Genomic DNA, 22,056 nt, shown 5'->3' with positions numbered 1-22,056 from the left:
CTCTTCTTAATTTTGTATGTAGTTCATCTTTAGATTCAGTGTGTAAATTCATCATAGATATTAGTTTCTGTTATTGTCTTTGAAGTGGCAATGACAGACTCTGAAGGAGAACAGCGCAAATGAAAATATATTCATTAAGTTGGTCACCGGCTCTTAACTTTTTGTTTATTGCTTTAGTTTTGTAAACCTCGTATATAACATAGTTTTTATTTATTGGGATTTTTACACGAGGTAGCAAATACACAAATGAAAAGATCCACAGTGTGGTGTGCGTTTATATTCAGTCTCTTTTACTCTTGATGTGTGGAAATAAATTTCACCTGTGTCAAATAATCTCGGTACAGCTCATCTGCAAAGAACTTTAGTCAACAACTGGAATCATCCACCTACTGACAGCTCTCTGACAAGGAGAGCGTTAATCAGCAAAGCAGCGTTAAAGATCCATGTCTTAAGTAGGACAATCTGTTGAGAGAAAAACTATTAGTTGTGCGCCACACTGCAGAATTTAGAGAGGGCAACAAGAGGAAAGCAAAAACATATTTGAGAAAAAAGTTTACTTTTATGGTCTTACATGTAAAATGCCGTTTTGAGGAAGACCAACACTTTTTTCCTCTGTGCGTCATGGTGCTAGGAGCATCATGTTATTTGGATGCTTTTTCTTAATAGGAACACAGAATTAGTCAGGATTGATGAATATGATGGAGATGAACAAAATAAAGAGCAGTCTAGGAAGAAAACGTAGGTTCACTGTAGCAGGTTAACAACCCAAAACATACAGACCAAAAAATGTAATCTTTAATAAAAACACATTCATGTATAAGAATGTCCTTATCAAATTCCAGACCCAATTGTAACCGAAACTGTGGTTTTAAAACTTGAAGACATGAAAATTGACGTCATGAAAGCTTTCTTCCAATCTGACCTGATCTTGAGGTGTTTTCCTAACAAACATTTCAGTATCAAGATGTACAATGCCTGGAGAAACCAGCCCAAACAGAACCACAGCTGTTACTGCACTGTAAAGCTGTTCTGTAAAGTTTACCCTGGTGAAACTTTGGTGAAAATGAATTCATATGCTCATGACACTCTTCTGATTCTAAAGGGTAAATGGCCTGCATAGTACTTTATTAACTCTAAAGGACCTCACAGCGCTTCGCTCTACGTTCAGTCATCCGCTTGCAGAAGGTGGTGACCTACTTTGTAGCCACAGCTGTCCTGGGACAGTCTGACAGAAACAAGACTGCCATGCAGTGGTGGAACCAGGCCTTCTGACCAGCAAGGCTGGTCAGGTGTCTTGCCCAAGAGTCACCACCAGTGACTCTTGTTCCAAATGAAAACGCTGACAGCGTTGCATCAAGTTTTCTTCCAAATCAGATGTTATGCACAACTTTGTGTCTGTCACTTTGAATTCAAGTAAAATATACAGAAGTGTGTGGTTGTAACATCGCAATGTCTGAAAAAAAAAAAAAAAGTCTATGGGTGTGAACACTTTCGCAAGACACTGTGGCTAATGCTGTAGATGTGCCATAAAATCAACTTGTGGAAGTCTATCAGTGACATTTCATAAGTCATCCATCTGCCATCTGAGACAAACTTTTACTGGGAAAAAATTGAATTTTCGCACGTCTGCTTACTTATGCTGCTTCTTCCACTGAGCTGAGTCGGGGAAATGCCGTGGAACAGTTTGGTTCCAGAGCAGAAAGACAGTTTGTGCGAAACTGAGCCCAATTATAGCAAAAATCTTGTCATATCACCTTGGACTCATTTTTCCCCCCCCAGACAGGTTCCAGTCGCATACCAACAGTGACTTTTCATTGTCACAGGTCATCAGTGCCACAGACCCTTAAAGATTATTTCACATCCATCATACGGCGTCACCCAAATTCAGAATTATGCAGTGAAACTAACCATTGACCTCCTCCTTTCTCCACCCTGACTCGCTACTGAAGCATTTACTTTAGACAGTGATACCAAGATCTGTGCTTAGATCTTAAAAAATAATGCAAAAAATGCTAAGGATTCCTCATTTCCATAGGAAAGACACTTCACCTACCTTACCTGCTGCTTGTGGTCAGAGGCCACTGCTGCATGGCAACTTTTTTTCTTTTACAATGTAACCACCATCTGTATGTAAATGTGTTTGTGACTGAAAGTTGTAGATAGTGCTCTGAGTTCCTCTGAATTTAATTAAGTGTTAAACAAGTAGAACATGATTCAAACACACACTGAATTGGTTTAGGAATGGATAAATCAGGGTGAGGCTACACTTTTGGAGTACCCTCGGCTCTCTTGAAAATATTTGGACTAAGATGGGTCGGTGCCAGAATTATGTCAAGATATTCTTGATGGTTTCAACAAATGTTTGGCCACTGAATCATGTTTGCTAAAAGACAATTTGTGATGGATGTTTGTATATTTTTAAGCATGCACTGTATGTCAAATTATGACTTTCTTTGGAATAAAAAAATTCCTCAAAATTCTTGTGTCAAAGATTATCGATATAGTGAAGTGACAAATATGAAAATATATTTCTTTTGTCTGAGTAATATGATAACCTTTAACAGTTCTCTAACGTCCTGCTCTTACTGAATTACTGTAAATAAAATGTATAGCTTTGTCAGTACTCTGAGAAAAATAAAAAAATATTTTTCTTCCCTGGCTCATATCAAAATTGATCCCTGCACATCTGCTTCGGCAGCCATTACTACTTTTTTTTGACCGTCCTTTTCTGACTGTCAGCTCTGTGGACTCCTTGTCTGGTTCATGAGCCAAGTATGTGCAGTTGGCATTGACAGCAAGATTGATATGGATTGCACACTATAGTGATGCTTATTATAAGGCACACTGAAAGCTCTGTTCAGTGTCAGTGTTGTCACTCAGATATAAAGCTGTGCTTTCCTGTAGGAGGTTGACAGACACGGCCTTTGGGAACAAGCCTGGAATTATTCTCACAGGGAAATTATTCTAAGGTCCTGGCTGCGCTCAGATGCCTGCATCCAAACAAAGGCTTGGTGATAAAACATCTGAAGGCTCTCAGTGTCAAGAGATTTTTTTTGGGGGGGTGGGGGGGATTTATAGTTTTTCTCTAAATATCCCCAGAGACTGAAGCCTTTCTTTGGGAGAGAATATTACGCACTTTACCTAATAATGGTGAGTTTTTGCTCAGTGTTTTAGGGGAAAAAAAATAAAAATAAAGCAACTTTAGGGAGATTTATTTTTTAAGGTGATAAGCTTTGAAAAAAATAACTCAAAATACATTTCAAAAAGCTAAAGCTGGCAAAAGCTAAAACTGGCAGAAAAAATTGTATCAATCCTGTCTGTTTTTAGGAAATACTACCGCCACAATTTTCTGGATATCTTCTGGCCCCTACACTTCTCATTTCCCTTCTCCCTCTTTTGGCAACCCATAAACCAAGCATCACATTCTTGTTCTCATGCTTTGGCCTTTGCTGTTTTTTTTCTCTCCCTCGTTGTCTGTACAGCTGAAGGAGTTGCACAACTGTTTGGCTTCAAATTTTCATAACTCAAAAGTTATAACTAATATGAGGCCGAGAGAAAACCACAAGAAGTACTGTGTGTGTTAACAGCATTGTGTCTATGTGTGTGTGAACAGAGGCACTGCATAGCAGCATATAAGAATGGATTAAATTCATATCTGTCTTACGCCTGTCGTTTTTTTTGCTGTTTTTTTTTCTTTTCATTTCTTGTCCTCTGTGTTTCAGGAAGCACATGCTTTCATTAGTGCAGAAAAGCCAGAGGATGTGACAGAGGACAGGGTAAGAGCTGAGCTGAGCAAGACTCAAACTCAGGCTCCCACACAGTGGGTGAGGAGGAGCTCCAGGTCTGCGGACAAGGAGGAACTTGTTGTGAGTCTCCTGCACTACTCTGTTTGTCCATCAGATGGAGACAGAGCATTTCATTTATCCATAAATCGTCTTTTAAGACAGAAAGTCCGTTTCTACAAAAAAAAAAAAACTTTTTACTTCCAGCTTGCCTGTCAAATGAAAACCAAACCTTTTCGGTGTCACTCTCATTAATACTGTTTCATTTATATTTCTCTTTAGGGTACCAACTACAGAAAAACTAATGCCGCGATGGAGATGAGACTAATTAACAGAGACTCCTTCTGGGCACGTGCTGAAGTACGTCAAATGCATGCAAAGATGGACTTTTGCTTAACACAATTTAAACAAATGCAAGATAAAATAATTAAAAAAAAGAAGCTAACTGAATGCATAAACTAAAATGCATGTTATTTTGATGCCATTGGTGTGTTTCAGCGAGAAGAGGAAGCGCGCAAAGATGAGGAAAAGAGAAGGGCGACGGAGGAGAGACGGCGCCTTGAAAGAGAGAGAATTCTGAAGGAGCGAAGGGATGCGGAGGAGAGAGACAGAAAAATGAACGAAAAACTTCAGATGATTGAGGAGCAGAGGTCTGAACACAGCATTGAACGTTATGCCAGTTCACCTCTGACTAATTTTTAATTCACTTCACAGATTAAAAATTATATACAATATTTGTATGAACATGTTTTTGATCATTCACTTTCTTTAGGCATTAAAGTTTTTAAAGATAAGGTTGTTTGCATCTGATCAGATGTTATTCTGTCTCTTGTAAACTACTTGCAGATCCACACCTTGACTCACTGCCTGCCTCCGGCATTCTCCCACACAATTACAACAGAAAACGTGTATAGAAACAGCTGGACATAATCTGAAGGTTTTGAGAGTTAAGACACAAACCTTCGGTTTATATTGTGAACTTTGAATCGCATAGACATGCAGCTAGGTGTGCATATTGTACAGCTGTCACCATCTCCTTGCCCTTGAGGGTAAATGTTAGAAATGTTTTGGTTTTTTTCTTTATTAGATAAATTGTTGTTTAATGACAGCAGGGAGAGCTGCTCCCAGTTCATATTCTCCATGTAAAAAAAAAAAAAAGTAGCAATGCTATGTTGAAAATTCTTCCAAAAGTTCACCCCACTCATTGACATCCTCATTTAAACATAATTTATTCTTATCAAAAGAGACAAAGTATATTATAATCTGTTTAATTGCTAAAAGCCTTTAAACCTGTTCCACCTGTTTCATTGAAATTATTTTTTACAGACAAAAACAAAGAGCAGAAGAAGAAGAGCTACGCAAGAAGGAGAAGTTGAGATGGGTAAGGATAAAAAATAAAAAAAAACTTTTGCTGAGCCTTTTCTCACATCACACGATATTTCAGCGTTATGATTTGACGCTATGATTGCAGAGAAATTGCATGAAAATTAAAATGTTGATAGAGGTTCTACCAAATCAAAAAGAAACAAAAACATAACTTGAAGCATGCTTTCTGTAAATCACAGCTTAAATGTTTGCAGATAAAACACTCAGATACATGTATTGTTTTTCTACCAGGAGCTGCAGCAAAGAGAGCATGAAGAGGATATGAGGGCTCGTCTTAGACGGAGTGAATCCATAGAGAAAGCAGCTGTAAGTTGTTCCTACCAAATGACTCTGTTAAAATGACCTTTTGTGACTGACTGATGAAAAATCAAGATTTGGACTTTTTTGCAGAACTGAAATTAGTGAGTTATTATTATAAATACTTGAAACCAGCGGTTTCAAGTATTTATACACTAAATTTAAAAAAGCACTTTTTCTCTTCTTCACTGTCTGAAGTTAAGTTAGAGCAAACTTCTCATGTTTTGGGAAAGTTATAATTACAAAATTATTTCTATTTGCTAAATACTAGAAAATATATAAAAAACAATATCTAGAGATATTTCCGTAACTTTCTTTGAATTCAGGAGTTTATAATACTTGCTTAGGATAAAGCATAATTATTTTTTATACTGTATGTAAATCTATGATTTTTAAGACACTTACAAATAAATCACTAACACATTTTTCTCTCAATATTGAGGAAAGAAAGCATTAATCATTTTGTTTGTAATTCTGTCCTAAAACAAGAGGAGTTTGATCTGAGTTAATGTCAGGCAGTGAGAAAAAAAATGAATTCGTAAGTGTCTTGTGTTTGTAAACTTCTGGTTGTAGCTGTTCTTATTTCCGCATGTTCAATTTTTTTACTGCTGTATATTTGATGACCTGTAGGAGGCAGCAGCATTAGTGTCCCAGCGCTCAGTGAACCCCAGAGAGTTTTTCAGACAACTGTCATCATCATCATCACAGAGCCCCACCAGTCCTGGATCTTCCCGCAGTGGTAGGATTTTTTTTTTTTCTTGAAAATAAAACACATCAATCTGTTTTGCACAGGATTATATATATATATATATATATATATTTTTTTTTTTTTTGCATGTCCAACCTGTGTTATTTTTAGAGCTGATAACTGCTTTGTTCCTCTGCAGGAAAACCGTTTAGACGATACCAGCGCAGTCTGACAGATACAGCTTTCATCTTCTCAAAAGCAGAAGAAAGCGCAGCGTCTTCTCCGTACACTTCTCCGTTGGTCTCCCCCTTTTCAAGAGCTCCTCACTCTCCCGTTTTCCGGGCCGTGTCTCCCCCGAGGAGCCCAGATTTTTACCCAGTCGCCTCCCCGCAGAAGCCCAGAGCCCCCATGTCTCCGCCCACCTCACCCATCCGGCCTGCCCCCCCAGTTTCAGCTCTGCCCAGTATTCCACAGAGTACCAACCGGTTTCAGGCCGTGGCCGAGCCCGAGGCTTCAGAACCGACAGAACCGTCTGCTCCTCCTGCTTCCCCGAGTCTCTTAGATTCTTTGCCTCCAACTGTGATAGATGAAAACATCGCTCAGCTGCTTTCAGAGGCAGAGCAGCAACCTTTAAACTTTGAGCCTTTGCAGTTTTTAACAGACATTCCTGATCCGAACACAGGTAAGACTGAATGGCAAGCCAAGAATTTATTGAACAAATGTATTGAAAGATTATATATTTATCAACTTTCAGATGCTTCAGAGCATTTAAGTATTTTAGACATGAGTGTAAGTAAAAACTATTCCCACCCCATGCACTTTTCCCCATATTGCCACATTATGAGCACCAATTTTGACCAGCTTCTCCATCCAATGCTGACGGAAAACCTTCCCACAGCATTATTTTGCTACTGCCATGATTCACAGTGGGAATGGTGTTTTCAGGACAGATGTGTCTTTATTTGGAGTAATTGTGACTTTCTTTCAACATTTGCTTTCTTCTTCTCCTTCTACCTTCTAATTAAAATTGTCCTTGCTCCGTCTGTCTGTCGTTTTGGTAGGTTTGCAGTTCTACCACACTCTTTCCATTTTTCCTAACTCTGCTTTAAACGTCTTCACCTTATTCCGATCCGGTCTGGTATTTTTCTGGTCTTCGTGATACTCTTTGTTTACCAATCCTCTCTGACAAACGTCAAAGGCCTTCACAGTATTTATGCTGAAATGAAAGTGCACACAGGTGGACTCCATTTAAAAATTAGGTGACTTTTAAAGGCAGTTGGTTGGAGTGCATGGAGTGGACATCAGATTTAAAGGGGCTGAATACAAATGTGAGACTCAGTTTTCAGCCATGTATTAATTTCCTCCTGTATAAATTATTCATGACTTAGTCTTAATCTCTTACATAAAACAGTGATAAAATACATTGAAGTTTGTGGTTGCAACGTAATGTGTAAAATATATGTTTGCAAGGCACTGCAATGTCATCAGCAAATACTTGTGATTTTTGTATTTGAATTGTAATTGTGTAATTGTTCCAATTGGCAGAATTCAACACACCAAGCCTCGGCAACACCAAGCTGGTCTCAGACACTGGCTTCAAAGTGCAAGCGGTGCTGGTGGAAGCAGATGAGGAAGAGGAACTACAGGAGGAGCAGGAGGGAGATGAAGCTGAAGCACAACCAGAGGTGGATTTTGTCACCGCTGAACCAGACCGGATTGAGACAAAGGAGGTGGATAAAGAAGAGATGCAAGAGGTGAAGGAAGACGAGAAGGAGGAGCAAAACGAGTTGGACAAGGAGGAAGAGCACGAAGAAGAGGGTAAGGGTAGAGAACCTGAGGAAGAGAAGAAGGAAGAGAAGTATGAGGAGGAGGATATGGAAGAGCAGCATGAGGAGGAGGATAACAAGAAGGAACTGGAGGAGGACGAGGAGGAGGTGGGATCAAAACAGGAAACTGACCCTTCATCACCAGCAGAACCAGCAGAGATGCCACAGGTTGAAGAGGAGGCAGAGGAAGCCGAAGAAGGGAACAATTATTCAGGATACAGCCAGACTCTTGCTGAGCCTGCTGAGTTTTCCGAGGAAGAGGAGGAGTCAGTATGCACAGGTAGTTCTTGTCACTCCTACTGACTTGCATTGTCGCCGTGTCACCAATCATAAATGTGTTGAAACCTTCAAAAATAATTTAAATTAACTCCAATTCTATTCAGATTTTTCCTATGTCGTTATCAAAGATCCTGAACCAACTCGTCAAGATCTCAAGCATGAGACTCTACTTCCATCAACCAATGGGATGACAAACGGTGACGGCACAGAGGAACAAAATGGCACAGGTTTAAAACGATATATTTTTCAATGACCACGTATTTTTACAGTTTAAGCCCAGATTGAACTGTTCTAAATTAGTTTCCTCTGTACTTTCAGTGAGGTCCTTGAGTCCAACAGACACAGACGGCAGCACCTCTGAGTCTTCTGTCTGCTACAGAGTTCACACAACCACAGAAGATGGAGACATCACTGAGGATAGAGAGCAGCAGATCTCTGAAAATGGACAAGAGGTGTTTTTTTTCCCCCCCAGACCTAAATATAATGGTTTAATGCATACAGCAACGTTTACACATTTTCTTCAGAGATTTATTCTTCCTAACCAGTTGAGAGTAAAATAAAGATGGATTTCCGTGATGTATTTTTTAATGGTGGCACAAAATCATTAAGAACAGTAGAAGCTTGACATGCAGTGAGGGAAGTGGTTATTTGATACCCTGCTGAATTTAGACTTACAGCTAAACATTAATTTAATCTGTCCATAATAATTGTGGTAGGTTTATTTTTAACAGAGAGAGATGTGTCATCTGAAAACTTGCTGAAAAAATCTTTAAATAAATGTGACAAATTTATGAGGATTTTGTAGTATGCATGTACAAATAAGTACAATACTTGATCCACATGCAAGGAAAAAAACTTGCTACTGAAACTTTTGCCAGGAGGCACAGGGGTCGGACATTTTTTACAGTTGATCAGATGCTTAACAGACATTGTCAGAGAAAATTTGGTTTCAACCATATAGATATCCCCAACTGTTGTTCGACAACTCAAAGTTTCTGTTACCTCCACAGATTTTCTGTAATGTTAAGGTCAATTAGAGACTGGACTGGGCACTCTAGGACCTTAATGTGTTTCTTGTTAAGCCACTCTCTTGTTGCTTTGGCCGTAAGCAACAAGAGATGGGTCTTCAAGCACTGTTATGCTTGAAGACCCATCCACGGTCCATCTCTGGAGTTCATAATGTTTCTTTTCCACCTCCATGTTTGGCAGTAGGGGAGGTGATCTTAGGGTCATATTGAACATGTGTTTACCTCCAAACACACAAGTCAAGTTCGTGTCAGGGATCTCGTTTTTGGCCTCATCTGACCACATCATACGTTCCCAAACCTTCAATCAAACATCAGATTGATCAATGACAAGTGGCCTTATCTTGTACTTCCTTTTTTGAAATATCCCAACAGCCATTTCATCTTGTCCAAAGTGGTCAAGAGATATGAAAGGATGACAATGATTTGAAGTCATTTGTCTTTTCGAAAAAGCAGTCGAGTACTTTTTTAAAGTGACAGGGCATCTTTGTTTGCCTCATGGGCACATTTACCTGTCTGTTCACGTCAGAATTCCTGTTGGTTGGTAGACACCCAAATATTCATCTCTCTCCAACAAAGGTAAATCAAATTATACCTCTTACAGAAACATTTTCACAAATTCAGCTTGGTATCATATTTATTTTTCTCACCAATGCTCAGGACCGTGCTTTTCAATAGCTAATAATGAATGATGTATATCATGATTTGACTGCAGATGTTTTAGCATATCATGCCAGAAAAAAGTTACATGAACATTTTACTGGAACATCTGTCAGTGTTCCTGGAAGTGGTGTAATTTTTCTCAAACTTATGCTAGTTGAACAAGAAATTCAGCATTTCATGATTATAGCCTGTTCTCTTTTTTTCCCCATTGAATTTTCCTATCCACCGCAGGATTTAGCCGACCGACATATGTGCGTCCGAGCTCTGTATGACTACCAGGCAGGTAAGCTGCCATTTGGAGGATAATTACCACACATGTTCACATAAAGTGCCTCCGTTTTGCAGTAATTACACTGTGATTATCTGGTCCTCACCATGTTATCTTGTGTTTCCCACAGAGGACGAATCCGAGATCTCCTTTGAACCCGGTGACATCATCAGGGACGTGGAGACAGTGGACAAAGCCTGGTGGAGGGGGTGGAGCAAAGACGGCCGTCAGGGTTTATTCCCCGCTAATTACGTGGAAACCATATAGGCAGACAGAGGCACACTATACACCTACACACACACACGCATACACACTTTCACACATACATGCACACATACACTCAGGGACACCTTCTCTTCTCTTGTTTCTGCATGTTTTTACCTTAATCCTCCCACTGAAACTTTATGCTCTCTTTTCTGTAGGAAGAATAAAGAAACACGAGACTCCTTGTTCTGAAGAAAGCATAAAGAAAAGTGTAACTCTTTTATTTTGATGGGGTTTTTTTGGAGAACAACATAGTATGCAGAAATTACCTAGTCTTATTTCGTATGGATAAAATAGTAAAGACCTTTCCCTGGACCAAAATAACTTATTTTCTTTTGAGAAGCAGTGGAAATGTAAGTCTGGGGGAGAAATATGGGGGCGCAGATGATGGGAAACTTGGTTTGCTTCTTAGTAACACAAACATGTTTTAACTGCAGTGCTCCTGTTTGATCCACACGTATAACAAGCATACCTCTGCTCACCATTCGCATCCATATACCAGGTATCATCTCTGTAATCATCATCCTGCGTCTCTTCCATTATTTTGGAGCTCTGCATTTTCCTACTGATGTTCTCACATCACAGGTTAATTTACCAAACCAGAGCAAGAAACAAAACAAATGATGAAAAATCAGCAGAAAATGATGTTGAACTTCACTCCTGATGTTGACAAACTATTTTTTTTATATATGTATATGGGTTGTATGTTGACGTATGTCTCATTTCCTAGTTTTTAACAATTGCTTGCATTTTTTTAAACACAATCTGACTCAACAATTCAACAGAGTGTATATAAGAATGTATAAAAAAAAACATCAATGATTCTGTCCTTTTCAATTTTTAGGTCATATATTTCTAAGTTCTTATTTTAATGGTATCTCTTTATTATGTACTCCTAACTTTCAAATATACAGCCTTTATGCACTTAAACTACTTCAGAATGTTTCTGTTTGTTTTTATTCTTACATGTAATGCTTTAAAAAAAGAAAAAAAAAACAAGCTACATCTGCCCTTGATCTCATCCTTTTGCGTAAAGTCATTTCATTTTTAATATTTTATATTCTATTATGCTCATTTTAAGCATCAACACAGTCTGCACTTCTTTATAAGAAAAATAACATATTTTTTCTAGTGTTACAACAAAAGCCCTCTCTAGTATTTGGTATTTAGCATTAGGTTTAATAAAATTAACTGCAACATAGATAAATACAGGAGATACTTGGATAAATAAATTACTTTTGAATTTAATATGAACTGAATTAGAAACTTCACCAAACCAAAGAAGCATCAAAACAAAGTATTTTGCTAGAAACAAGATGAATAAGAATGCCTTAATAATGTTGTATAGCTAATACATGTCTAACTTTGCCTTTATTTAGCTTTTATAATTTACTGCAGACATTTGATATTTTTCTTCAAGTGTTATATTGCAGAAATCCTGTATGTAATGTTTACCATTAAATATGAACACATGAATTAAACTTCTGTCACAGTTTCCTGTTTTGTATGGATCTCTATTAAAAATGTGTCATTCTGATCAAAAAGTGAGAAAAATAAGTGTATTTTGTGAATTTTCACTCACAGTAAATGTGTATTGGAATCAAAGATGTGAGATTCAGTATTAAACTATGACACCATGAGTTACAACGCATTGATTTTGCCATGACACCATCATGTTCAGGTAGTTTTTTTTACTATTTAAGGATCAACTAATACTAAATTAAAATGATATTTACATGTTATACAATTGTATCCAAGTATGTCAGGAAAATAGCTCATGCTATCAACTCCGCTTTTAGTTTTAAGCATCTGCCATCCTGATCTTCATCGGCACAGACAGAGATTTGAATATTGTTTCTTGAGGATGTCTGTTATTATTAGGCCATTGCTGCAACATTTGTTTAACAGTTGTGTAAATAACATAGTAGTAGTGCACACATGCAGCACACATGATGTATGACAGGTGCGCTTATACTAAAGATTTTTTCAACATGTCCAGAAAAAGAAAAAAAAAAAAAAAAACTGACAGTTTTAGCTGGTTGTCTAATTATGTAGTCTACAGTGTTTAATGCATAAGAACGTGATGCTAGAGCATTATTTACTCCACATAGCATGTCTTCCTACACCATTTAAACTCATTGCTTAGTCAAAATTAAATCATTCTGCCAAAGAATAGAAACATGTTTTCAAATGAAAATGTTCATACAGTCAATCAACATGCAATAACTGTCAAAGTTCTTGCAACTGCTGGCTTTAGAAAAAAAAACAATCTTGCATTTATATATGATTTTTCAACATTTATTGTTTGAGTGTTGAATGTTGGCACCTATTGTTTAGATTCTAAGCTGCTGAAAAACAAATGTTTTATTCCATAACTGTATATTATAAGAGAGATACAGTAGGGGAAAAAAAAAAAAAAACAAAAAAAAACAGGAAATAACAAAACTTCTGACAATTAACAAATTCATAAAAAGAGTGACAACTAAATACAGTCAGTTACAAAAACTGCAACAAATTAGCAAGGAAGAAATATAGATTTCTAATCTCGTTGATCTTTAAAGTCGAAACTTATGCTTCTACCACCATGGTTCCTAAAGAAATAGAAATAACAATAAATTAAAAAAAAAACTCTTGTAGTGTTAGATCCACCTGCAGCCGTCGTTAGCTTTGATGTCAATGCACTGAGTTCCCACATCATCAAATAGGGACATCTGGTCTTGTTGCTGATGATCATAGACTCTCCACTACCTTTGAGAAGTCCCGCTTTTATGTGTGTCACTGTAAATAAATAATAATACAATTATTTGTTTCTTACTGTGCTTAGCCTGATCTGATTCTCAGAGTAACAGCGCATACATGTAATACTCATCTCCTACCTGTAGGTGGAGACGTTGCCTTTTCCAATTTGCTGCTGACTTTATAGAGAGGAAGCTGCCTGATTTGAGCAGATTCCTCAGGACAAAAGGGGAAATATTTTGACAGGCAGAGAGGAGGCTCATTGTTAGACACATTTCAGGAGCAGGATATCCTGACATTCCCAAAGCTAAAAATTGCTAATGCTTCTACACCTTAAACAGGATTTTCCCCCGAGGTAATGATGATTGATTGGATATGACATTAATATTTCTTAACCGTGCACCTTTAATGCTTCCAGGGCGGCTAGGTTACGCTCTTGTAGTGCCAGTTCAATAATAGCGTTTGGCAGACGTGACTCTGTTCAGGAATAGAGAGGTAATGTTTGACATGGGTCTCATCCTGCTTGAACTGATGCCTGTTGACAGATTGACTAAATCTATCCAGGAGACTATTCTGTCAAAGTTATCCCAGAAGGTTAATCATCAGTGATATGTGTGAAAAAGTGATGGGCCTCTTATGAAATTTTAATTGGTTAGCGTGGAGAAGTCTGGGAAAACCTCAAATGAGCAAGATTGATAGATTAAGAAAAAAACGTGATTGAAGCTTAAAAGTAGCGGTGTAAAGAGAAAGTTCACAAATGTTAAAACAGCAGCGATGATCATTATTTATTTGCGTTTAAAACAAAAAAAACACACAAAAAAACAGAGAGGCAAACATTCGTAGCAATATTTTCCTCCTTTCTCGTACTTTGTCGGGTTCTTGTTCCCATGGTCATCATCACAACTCAAGAGAGCCCTTGTCTCCTCTAATTAAGCAGACTGATAGAGAGGCACCAGCTAATGTGCCAGTCAACTTTCCCTTGCTTGTTCCTTTTGTCTTAAGGCTGTGTTTTCCTTCGCTGACCCTCATCGGTAACAAAAACTCCTCAACTGGAGCATTAAACCAACAGAGGAGACCACCCCCCTTGACTTTCCCCTTTATCTATTCTTTAACTGACAGACACTATCTGACCGGCGGATGGCTGACAAGTGTGGGCCGGCCGAGGTGACATGGCGGTAGGGAAGTGCCACTCATTGTGGTGTTATCAGCACAACGCCAACGACAGAGAGCTAATCTGACCTGGCTGCTGATGGCTTGTGGCTTATTGGCTGGGTTTCTGGCTCTAAAGCAGATTCTGGCATTCTGCCGAGACACTTACAGGGAGGGATCAGCTGAACACACGTGCATGCACGTGGGACACACACATGCATGTGCACCAATCCGCCGATGCCAACCATTCTGAGACCTCTGTTTTAGGAAACTCCTTCCTGTCGTAGTCGAGCTTATCTTGCAATATTTGCGATTAAGTATCTATTTAGCAAAGGTGTTAAGTTTACAAGGGACAAAAATGCTATGGCAAGCTTATGGTTACTTTCAGCATCTGTGAGAGTTGCTGTGTTAGAGTTTTATTGAAAGTCATATAATTTTGAGATTTTAATGGTGGTTTTGAAACACTTCTTTCAAGATTTGTATGACATCAACGAACAAAGAATTATATATATGATTTTTTTTTTTTTATCCAAGAAAGGGCAAAATTATATGAACAGACTCAAATATGTGTTTCACTGGTTGTTCAAATTTCCCTTGTCAAATTACTGAGAAGTCACACTTTTTGTAGCTGTAACAAAGGTTCTGGCATAATTCTGACTCTATATATGATGAATCTCATTTAAATAAACTGCAGTAAAACTAACTTAAATTGGTAGGTATATCAACTGGTATACCATCCTGTGAAGGACTCAGTTTTTATGCAAAATCATCAAACCTTTATTAAGGTAAGGGCTACTCAAGAGTCGTAATGCTAGCCTGTTTCATTATTTCCAAAACTAATTTTAATGTTTATTTGGGATCATTATCATGTTGGAAAACGAGATTATGTTCAGGCTTTAACCACCTGGTACCTGGAGCAGTTGCACTGTGTGCACTCTGCTCGGTGCTTCCACCATTGTGGTTGACAGTGTCCTTATGTTTGGAAGGCTTACCTTAGTTCCTTGAAACATATTTCTTTTCAATGTAGTCCACCAGCTTAATCTTTGTCTAATCTTATTATAAAACTTCTCTCAGGAAGGTTGGCGATGTGACCTTGTGGGAAGGTGCAAATTCCTGTAAATTCCTTCCTTGTGAAGCACTCTACCTTTATATTGATACAATGCTCACCCCTTGGTTGATGGTGAGATTTGTGTTCCAGAATATTCCAGTGTATGATGAGTTTAAGTCTTTGCGGTTCCCTGGTTTTCAATAAACATCCTGAGCAATTTCCTTTCAACTGAGGTTACACTTTCGGTCAAAAATGGAAGTTTGGACACAACTGGGTGTTTCACAATCCTAAACGCACAGCAAAACTGGTTTTGGAAGGAACAAAGTGGCCCAATATTAAGCTTCTGGAATGGCCTTAACCTCAGCGTTGTTGAAAATTAATGGACTATGCTTAAATGCCGGGCCAGGAAAACAACCAATTTAAATGAGCTTTAGCACTTCTGCCAAGAAGAGTGGTCAAATATCCAGTTAGAACTGATGGTAGGGCATTGATGATAACTACAAAAAATGTGCAGTTGCTCTGGAAGTAAGTATGTGTACCCCGGCAACTTGCTTTGTGGTGTTTTGTGCATACACACACAGACACGCACGCACACACATACATGTTTGTCTTTCTATCTTCATAAAAACTTTGCATTGACTCCCAATCATTTTACATTCATCTCTTCAGTCTAACCTTGACCCCTAGCCAAGAACAGCACTCCTTCCTATGGGGCCTGGGCTTTGTGCCCCATAAGGAGCAGCGGGTCCTACAATGCTGGATTTGTTGGGGGAAAAAAAAATCCAACAATAAAAATATTTTTTCTCCCCTATTTTCATCATTTCTGTTTTTATTGTAGAGATTTTCCTTCAATTTTAGTGTGGTGTGTATATATTTGTGTTTCTAAAATATCAGTATTTTAGCGTTAGCCACGCAACGCTAAAACACATATATCTATATCTGTAGCTCCCTATGTGTCTATATCTTTATATGCGTATTTATTTAGATATAGATATAGCTATATAGATAGAAATAGATATATATTGCACCCCCTTCTGTTTTCTTTTTCAAATTGTGAAGTTACACACTTGATTTCCATCCTGAAAAAATTATTTCCAATGATACGCAAAGCTCCAAATTAACATAGCTTGGCTTGAAGTAAACTTTTGACCGCTGCTGCAGCCAGATTTCTTTTGCTGTGCTTTTCCTTTTAGATCCAGATGTAGACATGAAGGGTGCAACTGCCTTCTCTGTTTTAGGACTGCTGTTTAGAAAGTAAAACATGCTGCACTTGAAATAAATGCTTTTTTTTTTTCTGGCTCTTGCCCTCATAAGCCAAATGTTTAATGGCAGACAACACATTGTTCAGTAGACACGACTGCAGCCTATCAAAACTAAACCCAGTTCTGATGCTTGTGAGACTATTTCAAAGCAAGAGTATTCATCTAGGAAGAATTTAGTTTAAAATGTTATCCAGCATAAATCAGCTTAAGCTCAGAGATAATTCCATCTGGTTTTAAGTGTTGATAAAAACCTTTGCATTTAAGCATCTCTTTTGTTCTTGACATTGTCATTTTCCTTTTAAAGATAATCTTCGAAACTGCAGAAGCAGATAACGCTTCGGAAGCTACGCATGGCTCTCGGCTAGATTTTACTGTCAGCATAGAAACTGGCCCATTAACTTCTGAAGCCCTCTTTGGCAAAGCTCCATATCCTTTTCCATTGCCATCAAAGGGCTATTTTTCCTCGGCCAGTCCCACACAGCCCTAACAATGAATGGAGGATTAGAACATCTTACTGTCTTGAAGCAAAATAATGCAAAAAGGGATTTTAAAAAGTGTCTCTCTCTCTCTCTTTTTTCCACCAGTTTCAAGTGAGGGGTAGCTGGCATGCAGCATTTTTTTTCTGGATTTTTCTTGACACCATTCCCAAGAGGTGGTTCTTGTGTCTACAATACCAGTTCAACACTTGCTATCAGCCAACATGTGGCATTGTGATCCAATCACAGAAACCTTCTTTTCTCCTTCAGTTTGTAAATGGTAAAGTCTGCCAGTCTATTGTGAAGGAATCTTCAAAGTGCTTGGAAACCACTTGGGAACATGGGTAGCTGTTAATTAATACAATAGAATCTGCGAATGCTTTATTTTCCTGTTTCTAAAGATGAAAAAAGGGGGGTGGGGGGGGCACGCATGTCTAAATCCCTTACTTAATGTTCAAGATGTTATCCTAGACAAAGGAAAGCTGGAAATTATCATTTTTTTATTAGGTCTTATGAGACAGAAAAAGCATTTCCTCTTTTCTTGGTTCACATTTATTGTACGTTAGCTCATAAAGATCATTTTCATTTAGGAGAAGTATATTAAAAAAAGTTAAAAAATTATTAATCAACAAAAAATGAACAAGAAAATATCTCAAAAAATTGTTGTCATATTTATCAATGTTATGTGATATTTTTAAAAGCAAAAAAGCTAAATTAGGTTATGGATGTTTGATGTGTCTCTTGGTTCTACTGAAAGATTAGAAGCGGCTAATATATTAGATGACTGTTTCAGCATCTTCCTTTAGCATGAATCCAGATTAGTTAGACTAAGAGGCTGAAACAAATGTCAAAAAAGAGTCACCATGATCAAAGTGGACTTCTACTGTCTTAAAACAACTCCGATTTTAAAAACATTATAGTGCTTTTAATGTTTTGTTTTGTTTCATTTTATTTCATGAACATATTTAATGCAGCGTTGTCATGGGGGGTTATGTACACATAGATCACAGACTATTTGCATAGGAAATGAAAGGTGACATTTAGTCCTTAATGAGAGGTCTTAGCTACCATGAGACACAGCTACCACAGATAAGAAATTAACCACTAAAAATCATTAAACAGAGCTCCAATAAAAAAAAAATAAATCAGAACTATTCCTTTAAGATCTTAAAAACTGTTGCTATTCAGTTGGGTAAGAATTTGTTAATTTAGATTTTGATTACACATATTTTCATAAATGAGGGTGAAAAGAATGTGCAGCCTTTTAACTTGGAAAATGTTCTTCAGAAGTTTATAACTTCTGAATAAGTCGCCACCCAACGTCATGTAAATATGATAACAATCCCGGAGCTCAGTAATGGGCTAAGCTGCCTTATACCCTAAAGCCTAACATGGCTGAAACCCCTTGTCCCCTTGGTGACAAACACACACTCATACAAACACAAGCTCTGTGCCTGCAGAAACTTTGCTTAGGGCACCGCAATCACTGCCAGATGCCGTGACTTTCTGTCAGACAATACATTTAGAAAGTATCTTTGAAGGAGTGATGCCGACAGTAGCATTTCAGGGAGACAAATGTCCATGAGCGAATGTGTGCACGTATCTGAGGAGGGAGAGATATGCCAGTGGCAGTGTGAGAAAAGGACACATATGAGATCAGATAGAGTTGAGACTAATTCACAGCCTGGCTGGAGGGCACTAAGCGGAATAATGTGAGACTTCTTTTCTCATGTCATTTAGGCTAAGCCCGTGGGGACAGAGTGTTTATTTTTTTTGACCGGACAACGTGATTCAGGCTCACAGAATGCAGTTGTGAGAAAAAAAAAAAAAAGATTACTTCCGCTATTGTTTCAAAGACTGGGATGCTAATCATGCAGATTTATAGAGGGAGAGACATGCAGTGCCAGCCCTTGGCAGCCCAGCCACCTTGCCTGCCCCAGGGGACGTAGATGATGGCGAGCAAACAGCTAATAATTAATGCCATGATTACACAGGCTGGAACAACAGTGGCAGATAAGAGCACCCAGCCACCATCAGAGCATCAAAGTACATGTTACAGCAGGGGAAATAAGCATTGAAAGTGTTCTATGTCCTTGAACAAATACATTTCGAATGTGTCTGTTGACATGAAATCCACGTCAAATATACAAAACAATCAAAGTAATCAACACCTACAATGAAAAGACAATTGGTGTATAAATAAATCAATTGCCCTGGTTGTTAATTCTAAATTAACAGGTCAATTGGAAATGTACAGCACTTACTGTTAAAAACTTTGCTCAAACTTTCAAAAATGAGCATGGAAACTGAGAAGCACCCCTAAGATATACTTTCATTTTTCAATATCTTACAAATGTAGTCAAATAAAGAACAGGTAGAAAACGTGAATAATACATTGTAGCAATAGAGAAAATAAAAAGTCATTTATAATAGTCTATTCACTGTGTGGTGAAAGGAACACCAGCTCCCATACGTCAGCTTGGCTCCTCTGAAACATTTAAAGTAAATAAATCCAGCTTGCTAACCAACTATTAAACCCCATCTACCATGTGCACAACTGATACTATAATTCTAAGACTAAAATGACCATAAAATGTGTTTAGGGTGTAACAATACGGCCTGGAAGTACCCCTGAGAGTGTGGATGAAACCTAGCATCCCTTAGCCATTAGCTAAGCCACACAGTAGGATAACACTATAAAAACGTCACAGTCACCCTCATTAGCAGGTGGAATGGAGTTCTTCTGATTTGTGTGGGTGTGCGATTGCTTCCATATGGGCACTCCTTCATTTTTTTTAATATAGCAGGCTTTGTGTTACTCCAAGATGAAGTGATTGCACTTTCTCCAAAAACCACAAATATTCTTTTTGTAAATGCACTCGACATGACCAGGATTTCATATCCTTCGGAGGGATCACGTGTGGGTTCACTGCAGTGTTTGCCTATGTGTCTCACGTATGTGTATGTTAAATCCTAAAGTGGAAGAGAAATGCGGTGTGAATGAAGTGTGCATGTTTAAACAACCATGTCTATGTCTATGTATAAAGAGAGACAAGCATGGAAGGGGCCACTGAGGCCTTGAGGCCTGCAGATATTGGCTACCACTTCCTAACCACCCGTGCCACACTGACTCTTGTTTCCATTTCCATAGTGGAAGGAACAGTAAAGGCCTGATGTGGTGGATGTATGGTGTGCTAACAAAGCAGAGAGCAAGACAATCTAAGGCAGTCAGGATTCAGATAGGGAAAACTGTGTGGACTCATGCATTCAGTTTAGGTTCCTCTTTTGGATATTTTCTGGCATAAAAAAGGAAATCTCACACAAATTCATAAATTCAGCACAGACTTCCCATTAGCACCTCATTATGTGATGTAACCGAGTGTGGTGTAAAACTTGTACTACCGTCTTGGAAGTCAACAAGCTTCTCCCCCATTTCCATTCTAGAGTGAAGAGTCCCAGCCCAGGCACTGGTGGTGACACTGAAGCCTCTGAGGAAATGTTAGAGATTCATTCATTTAAAGGCAAGCAGAAATCTGCACAATCAGGTATGATGATCTAGTCGGCTCTTACCGAGCAATAGGCTTTAGTCCCTCTACCCCACGTTAACCTCCACTGACTATTCTGAACAGCGTTAACCAGGTAGAGGAAAAAAAAAAGGTGAATTTTCAAGGTAACATTTTCAAAACTTCACAAATATAGGAGGTGCAGAGATCAGCTAATTAAGTTTTTAAAACTAAGGTGATGCCTTGGAGAAGACTCCATATTTATTACATTTTTGAAGAGAACCTGTCAAAAATGAAGATCAGTATCAAAAGAGCAATCAAGAGTTCGCTAGAGCTATTATGTTTAATTTTACATGTATACAAATGTAATGTGAGATCTTAGACAAATTAAATGGATGCGCCTGGAGCAAATGCATAAATGCAACAGAATTATTTGGAAAACACGTTTTTTTTTCTTTCTTTTCTTACAAAAGACATGGCTGTTACAACATATTTCCAACTCCCAACACCAGCGCAGTGTTTCTTAACAACAGATGGTGGAATCCTGAGGATGTTAGTGTGAAGGAGCGCCTATGCAACCAGGGCACTGAACTGTTAGCTGTGAGTTTCTGTGCATGTTGTCTTAAGAGACAATTCACCAGTATTAGTTGCCAACGCTTCACGTGACACCATCGGCTCAGTTGTTGCCAGGCTACAAACGCAACACCCTGATGCATTTATGGTCTCTAGAGATTTCAGCCTCACCTCTCTCAGTGCTGCACTTCCGACTTTACATTTTTGTGTGCATTTTAATAAGGGAATTTGCTCTTCAGAATATCGCAACTAAATGGCTTAAACCAGAACGCGCTACTTCACTTTAGTTCGCTTCAATTGCGGATTTGACACCGGCGACAAAACTTTGCTTATGCTGCAAAAGAGGAAGAGTTTCTCCCATCCTTTTGTTTCTTTGTTTGAGGAGATGACGACACATTTGATCCCGTCTCCCAACGTCACATGTCAACCTCCTCATGCCCTGTCACACTGACAGCTCACAGCCTGCGAGGCAAAGGATCATGGGCGCAGTGTCAGGCTCAGTGGGGAGGTCGGGGGAAGGCACAGCTTAATACACGGTGTGTGTCTCCGTGCGCCGAGTCGTGCATGTGTGTGATATGTGTCTGTGTGACGAAAGTTGCATTTGAACGTGTGTCACGCTGAAGGGATGGATGCATGCCAAAGGCGAGAGTAACACCATGTCAGAGTGCTAGCAGACGATGCCTATTTCAGATGCACTAATACAAACAGTCAGCTCAGCCATGAAACCATTTCTTCCACTTCCTTCCTCCCCGTTCTTCCGAGCATCAGCAAGGTAGAGAGTCGCTGTGAGGTTTAACGATGTTTTTAGCTCAAATTCAAATACGGAGGATT

The 22,056-nt window shown here is 38.6% G+C and overlaps 1 protein-coding gene across 2 annotated transcripts in view; it reads left to right on the top strand.

The window, feature by feature from the left end:
- LOC103470450 (drebrin-like protein A) overlaps nucleotides 1-11,973 on the top strand; it is a 40,187-nt gene extending 28,214 nt beyond the window's left edge. Inside the window, exons 5-16 of one of the 2 annotated variants that reach the window (XM_008418906.2) lie at nucleotides 3,723-3,866; nucleotides 4,065-4,142; nucleotides 4,281-4,432; nucleotides 5,109-5,163; nucleotides 5,400-5,474; nucleotides 6,096-6,204; nucleotides 6,353-6,835; nucleotides 7,699-8,259; nucleotides 8,387-8,485; nucleotides 8,577-8,710; nucleotides 10,178-10,229; nucleotides 10,345-11,973. In XM_008418906.2, coding sequence (XP_008417128.1) covers nucleotides 3,723-3,866; nucleotides 4,065-4,142; nucleotides 4,281-4,432; nucleotides 5,109-5,163; nucleotides 5,400-5,474; nucleotides 6,096-6,204; nucleotides 6,353-6,835; nucleotides 7,699-8,259; nucleotides 8,387-8,485; nucleotides 8,577-8,710; nucleotides 10,178-10,229; nucleotides 10,345-10,481 — 2,079 coding nt within the window. In that variant the 3' untranslated portion in view covers nucleotides 10,482-11,973. Of the gene's footprint in view, nucleotides 1-3,722; nucleotides 3,867-4,064; nucleotides 4,143-4,280; nucleotides 4,433-5,108; nucleotides 5,164-5,399; nucleotides 5,475-6,095; nucleotides 6,205-6,352; nucleotides 6,836-7,698; nucleotides 8,260-8,362; nucleotides 8,486-8,576; nucleotides 8,711-10,177; nucleotides 10,230-10,344 lie in introns of both variants that reach the window. The other variant, XM_008418905.2, reaches the window with a different exon arrangement.
- Nucleotides 11,974-22,056: the final 10,083 nt, after the last annotated feature.

This window comes from Poecilia reticulata, linkage group LG9 (assembly GCF_000633615.1).
Source record: "Poecilia reticulata strain Guanapo linkage group LG9, Guppy_female_1.0+MT, whole genome shotgun sequence".
In the NCBI taxonomy this organism is placed as follows: domain Eukaryota; kingdom Metazoa; phylum Chordata; class Actinopteri; order Cyprinodontiformes; family Poeciliidae; genus Poecilia; species Poecilia reticulata.
The sequence above is the reverse complement of the archived record's forward strand: the minus strand, read 5'-3'. Positions and strand labels throughout refer to the sequence as shown.